The sequence below is a fragment of the Cucurbita maxima genome, unplaced genomic scaffold, assembly GCF_002738345.1.
Source record: "Cucurbita maxima cultivar Rimu unplaced genomic scaffold, Cmax_1.0 Cma_Scf00026, whole genome shotgun sequence".
In the NCBI taxonomy this organism is placed as follows: Eukaryota; Viridiplantae; Streptophyta; class Magnoliopsida; order Cucurbitales; family Cucurbitaceae; genus Cucurbita; species Cucurbita maxima.
The window spans coordinates 1,730,835-1,736,878 of record NW_019272042.1 but is presented as its reverse complement, the minus strand read 5'-3'; the positions used below and the strand labels follow the sequence as shown (position 1 = coordinate 1,736,878).

Genomic DNA, 6,044 nt, shown 5'->3' with positions numbered 1-6,044 from the left:
AGGGGAGATGGTTTGAAAAATAAATTTAAATTTTAGAAATTAAAAAAAAAAAAAAACTATCAAATTCACCTTAATTCTTAAATTTAATGCTTTAATTGTGTTTTATTATTACTATTATTATTATTTTGTCTATAATATTACTTAAATTTTAGTTTTTTTTCTTTCAAAATATCTCTAAAAAAATATAAAATTTATTTAATAAGACTGTGAACATATAATTATCTTATAGAAAAATACAATTTTGAAATAATTCAAAATAAATTACATGCCACAATTTTTATGATTTTTTTTGGAATAATTTCTCCATTAAAAATAAATAAATAAACGAACTCCATACATTTATACACAAAAACACAAATATTCCGTATATAGAACGAATTAATTATTATTTTTTAATGCGACGCTATTACGTAAACTGAGGACCAAATCTTTGATTATTTGACCATTCCCCTAAATCTTTGTACTAATAATAATTAAAGTGAGGAAATAAATAAGAATTTTTGCTTTATTTGGAGAAAATAAAAAAAATTATAAAACAAATCGGACAGGCCCTTTTTTATTTTTTTTTATTTTATTTATTTAATAGCAAGCGCAATGTTCAGTTCCCCAACGGCGATCTTCCTGAGTGCTCTGTTTCCTCTTCGTCCGAGTTGACTCACTCGCTCACTCGCCTCGAAGAAGATGAGTCAAGACTCGTTCATTTACAGCTTTGTGGCTAGAGGAACCATGATCTTGGCGGAGTTCACGGAGTTCACCGGAAACTTTCCGGCGATTGCGAATCAGTGCCTTCAGAAACTTCCGTCTGCCAATAATAAGTTCACTTACAATTGCGACCATCATACCTTTAATTTCCTGGTCGAAGATGGTTATGGTAAGCATGCCTTAAGTTATCTCTTGGTTTTGATTCATTTCCTTCTCGATTTAGGTGTTTTTGTGCTGTTCTTTATCGGAGGAACTGAATTAGAAGTTGATTTTTCAACTGGAAATTGTTGGATCTAGTCTGATGATTGTTGAGTTTCTGTTGTTTTGCCTGTTTTTGCTGTTAATTTCTTCGAATTCGTTCGGATTTGGAAGTGTATTAGATTGATTGTGGATTTTAGCTTAGGTAAAGGCTGTTTGAACTGAGTCTCTGATCAATTTTGTTCATCGTATGTACTGAAATTTCATTTTAGTTTTCAGAATGAAGTAATTGAAAACTGGAATCAAATGGCTCTGAGCTTGCTAATTCCAGCCGCTCAATGTGGGAATGCTTGTAGAATGTCATAATATCTATTGTAAATTTAATGTTTGCTAAGAAAAGCTTTAAATATACGTGAGATCCCACATCGGTTGGGGAGGAGAACGAAACATCTTTATAAAGGGTGTGGAAACCTCTCTCTAGCCTTCAGAAGTACGAAAGGGAAAGCCTAAAGAAGACAATATTTGTTAACAGTGGGCTTGGGCCGTTCACAAGTAGTGTTAGAGCCTAGTATCAGAGCTAGACACTGGGTGATGTGCCAGCAAGAAGGCTGAGCCCCAAGAGGGGTGGATTGTGAGATCCCACATCGGTTGAGGAGGAGAACGAAACAACTTTTATATGGGTGTGGAAAGGTGTACATGAGGCAGTGCCAGGAAGGACGCTGGCCCCGAAGGGAATGGATTATGAGGTCCCACATCGATTGAAGAAGGGAAATAGCGCCTGCGAGGACGCTGGGCTTTGAAGGGGGTGGAATGTGAGATCTCACATCGGTTAGGGAGGAGAACGAAACATCCTTTATAAGGGTGTGAAAACCTCTCCCTAGCATACGCGTTTTAAAAACCTTGACGGAAAGTTTGAAAGGGAAAGCCTAAAAAGGATAATATCTGCTAGCGGTGGGCTTAGACTATTACAGTCTAGTAGCATTACATGATTGTTTATTCATTCTTATTTACAGTAAATCAGTAATCGAGTAGGCGTGTTTATCTCGGGATCGATATTTCGGAGTCCGTAGGCATGAGAAATGTCAAGAATTAGTCTGTTTAATGTCTTAAATTTTTGTTACATGGTACCTTTTTGCAGCTTACTGTGTTGTGGCGAAAGAGTCTCTCAGTAAGCAGATATCCATAGCCTTTTTGGAACGGATGAAAGCCGACTTCAAGAAAAGATATGGAGGTGGTAAAGCTGATACTGCTGTTGCGAAAAGTCTCAATAAGGATTTCGGGTAAATTCCGACACGAAAAAGCTTTATTTCTGTTGCATTCGTGTGTATTTGCCTCGGTGCAGTATCGAGAGGCATAATCTTCCTGATATTTTGCAGGCCAATTATGAAAGAGCACATGAAGTATATCATCGAGCACGCGGAAGAGATCGAAAAGTTGATAAAAGTGAAGGCTCAAGTCTCGGAAGTTAAGAGTATAATGTTGGAGAATCTCGATAAGGTAAACATACGTCAATGTCGATTCGAAAAGTCGTGGATTTGTTTGAATTTGCATCTCTATTCTTTGTCACATGACGTTTATCATTATCATCTTGTTCTATAAAATTTCTGGTTTGTGACGATAATCACCGTGAGTTGGCCTAGTCGTTAGAGCGTCGTGAAAGCAAGTACTTTAAGATGCATATCTGTTGCTGACCTTTTGTGATAGCCCAAGTTCACCGTTAGCAGATATTGTCGTTCTTTGGGCTTTCTCTTATGGATTTCCTCTCACAGTTTTTAAAATGCGTTTGCTAGGGAGAGGTTTCCACACTTTGATAAAGAAAGCTCGTTTCCCTCTCCAACTGATGTGGGATCTCACAAACCACCCCCATTCGGGGCCAGCGTTCTCGTTGGCACACTGCCTGGTGTCCACCCTCCTTCGGGGCTCAGCGTCCTCGCTGACACACCGCATGGTGTCCACCCCCTTCGGAGCCGAGCGTTCTCGCCGGCACACCGCCCGGTGTCTGGCTCTGATACCATTTGTAACTGCCCAAGTCCACCACTAGCAGTGGGCTTTCCTTTTCGAGTTTTTCTTCACAGTTTTTAAAACGCGTTTGTTAGAGAGAGATTTCCACACCCTTATAAAGAATGCTCCGTTCCCCTTTTCAACTGATGTGGGGTCTTACACTTTTTGATCATTAACTCAATTTGCTAATAACTAGCTAATGTGTATGTGAAGCTGAATAGGCTTCTTGAGATTCTTCTTGTGGTGGATGATCTATGAATCAAACATAGTAGATACACTAGCAAAAACTATCTTAGAGCTGTCTCTTCTCGTGGTATAAGTTGTTGAATCGAACAAAACCGAGCGGTTTAGCCCTTTTTTTTCAATGGAAGTTGGTTTCAAAACACGGGAAAACCGAAACGACTTCAGTTAGCTTAGTTTGGATGACTTTGTGGTTTCAGTTGGGCAGAATAGTTCCTTTTTACTCTTTCAGTTCTTGCAAACTGAAAACTCATTTCACCGTCGAGTTAGGCTAAAACCCGACGCAGAACTAACTTCATTGTCCCAAGATTCTCACTCGTTTCTCTTTCACTGGCCATTACGTGATCTTTCCATGTTCTTGCAGGCTTTTGAGAGAGGGGACAACATCAATTCTCTTGCTGACAAAACGGAAAGTCTCCGAGATCAGGTAAACAAATCAACCACAACCCCGCCAATTCCATAGCCGATATGATATCGACCCGAGAATTAATCTTAATCAAAAGTTTCTCGATATCGACAGGCACAGACTTACAGAGGACAAGGAACTAAACTGAGGAAGAAAATGTGGTATCAGAACATGAAGATAAAGCTAGTTGTTCTTGGGATATTGTTAGCTCTTGTGCTCATAATCTGGGTTTCCATTTGCCATGGATTCAATTGCACCAATTAGTTTGTACTCTAGACACAAAAAAAGGTAAAAGTTTTAGCCTTCTTCTCTTCGACATGGATAATTTTATACATGAAAGTTTCTATTTAAATTTTAACCACTTATTATTATTATTATTAAATTTTAAACCTCAAAAACACTTTTTAAACTTTTTTTTTTAATTTAATAAATAAATAAATAAATAAACTTTTTTGAGATTAAAAAAAAATATGAAGTTTTAAAAATAACATTACCCTTTGTGAGTGGGACTTTCATCCAGCACCTCCCCTAATTCGAGACTCTGACTCTTTTCCTTTGGAGTCTTAGTCATTAGTCATTTTTTATTATGCCTTCGAGGCTCACAGTATATTTTTTTTTCGACATTTGAGGATTTTATTGACATGACTAAATTTAGGGCATAACTCCGATACTGTGGAAGTATTGACGTAATCTCATAGAGTCATTCGGTCTGAATGCTACATGAATAACATAAGCAAGATGAAGGAACGGGAAGACTTAGGATGTAAAAGATCATAACATGAGTGATTCGGCGGATTTGGATTCTTTTATATCCACTCATGTGATAGTTCATTGGATGATATACATAAGATCCATATGTATAGATATCATCATCTACATCCAGAAAGTCGTATGCTTTGGAAGAAGCTTGTGCAGTTTGAGAAGGGTTTTGATTGATAAAATTTTTTATTCACATGGCTAAGTTTAGAGCACGACTCTAATACCATGTTAGACGAACACAACTCTCCAAAATCTTTTTTTTTTCCTATTTTTATTTTTATGATTTTTTTTAATTTATTCTCGACCATTATAACATTTCTTTAAAGGATACTTCTAAATAGATAATAAATATATTGTTTAAAGAAAAATTATAAAATATCTTAATAAAAACAATAATATTGCCTAAGTAATATAATTTTTAGAAAAATTTAATATCAATATTATATCATAGTATTCATCAACTTATTTACTATAGTAATCAATCAATAATTGAGGAGCGGTGAGGATGAGGATGGAAAATATAATCCTCGTTTCTTTACCCATAAATTAAAGAATAAATAATTGCGAATTTACAACATTTCGTTTTAAATTCATATTTGAAATTTATGTTCATTTTCACCCAATTTTTTAATTATGATTTTTTCTAATAAATTTCTAAAAAAATAAAATTTTGAATTTTATTTTAAAATTTAGAAAATTAATATAATTGTTCGCTTATTATTATTATTATTATTTTCATATAAAGCAATTTCAACGAGCATAAATCAACTCATTAATTAAAATATATAAAATTAAAAAAATTGTAAAATTTAAAAGAAATACATATTAATTAGAGCCACACATCTTAAACACAATTGAATTCAATCCAAACCCTACATTCATTAATCTTTATTCTCACAACCATCCTTAGGAATCCAAATAAAACCCAACAAAAACGAACTCAATTCTACATCACACGAACCATTTGGACCTGCACTCAACGGTTAGCTTTCGTCTTTATCACTCAGAGACCGTTAATTGTAGTAATCACATTAAATATTTTTTCTCGAGCGTGAACAGTCACACAAAAAACTTTAACAAAACGGTAGCAGTTTTTTTAGAAAGAGACAAGTTAGGTATCTCTAACTTCGAAATGGGATCGATTTTTAACGACGATGTCGTACATGTGCATCGATTTGAATTTGGCAAAGTCCTTTGGAAGAGAAATGAGATGGACCGTCGATCTCTTGTGGAATTGCAGTAGGTTCGGATCGTCGTAATAACGCTCCCAACCCAACGTCATCAATTTTTGTTCCAACGTTGCGTATGACGTCATCACTTCCCCCGTTGAACAGAACACTAGCACTTTTCGACGAAGTCTCGACCGCTGGCCGCCGTCCGACGTATCTGCTCCTACATTCTCCACCAGTCGAACGACGCCGTTTTTGAACACCCAAACGCCGGCCATGTATACCTGTGAAGAGTTCTAAAGAAAAAGGCTATGAGATTTCGAGAAAACTGATTTAATTGGGATTTTTCAAGGTTGGTTTATATATATATATAAACACAGTGGTGGGAATAATTATTGTTGAATTAAAATTTATTTTTAATTAACTCATGTTTATTCTTTTTAATAAATTATTTATAATATTCTCAAAATTTTTTAATTTTTTTTAAAAACATAGAATATTTTTAGAACTGTACTTTATTTGTTCTCTCCATATATTATTAATTGATTTAAAAGAAACTTCAAGTGTTA

At 35.2% G+C, this 6,044-nt stretch overlaps 2 protein-coding genes across 2 annotated transcripts; one reads left to right on the top strand and one right to left on the bottom strand.

Annotated features, from left to right (window-relative positions):
• Window positions 1-559: 559 nt before the first annotated feature.
• Window positions 560-3,905, top strand: LOC111499174 (vesicle-associated membrane protein 724). The gene is made up of 5 exons (XM_023150683.1): window positions 560-871; window positions 2,039-2,180; window positions 2,277-2,397; window positions 3,506-3,568; window positions 3,662-3,905. Exons 1-5 carry the CDS (start codon window positions 682-684, stop codon window positions 3,809-3,811), a joined length of 666 nt encoding a protein of 221 aa, XP_023006451.1. The 5' UTR covers window positions 560-681; the 3' UTR covers window positions 3,812-3,905.
• Window positions 3,906-5,135: 1,230 nt separating this feature from the next.
• LOC111499175 (flowering-promoting factor 1-like protein 3) lies at window positions 5,136-5,808 on the bottom strand. The gene has a single exon (XM_023150684.1). The coding sequence runs from the start codon at window positions 5,751-5,753 to the stop codon at window positions 5,418-5,420; it is 336 nt and encodes a 111-aa protein (XP_023006452.1). The 5' UTR covers window positions 5,754-5,808; the 3' UTR covers window positions 5,136-5,417.
• Window positions 5,809-6,044: the final 236 nt, after the last annotated feature.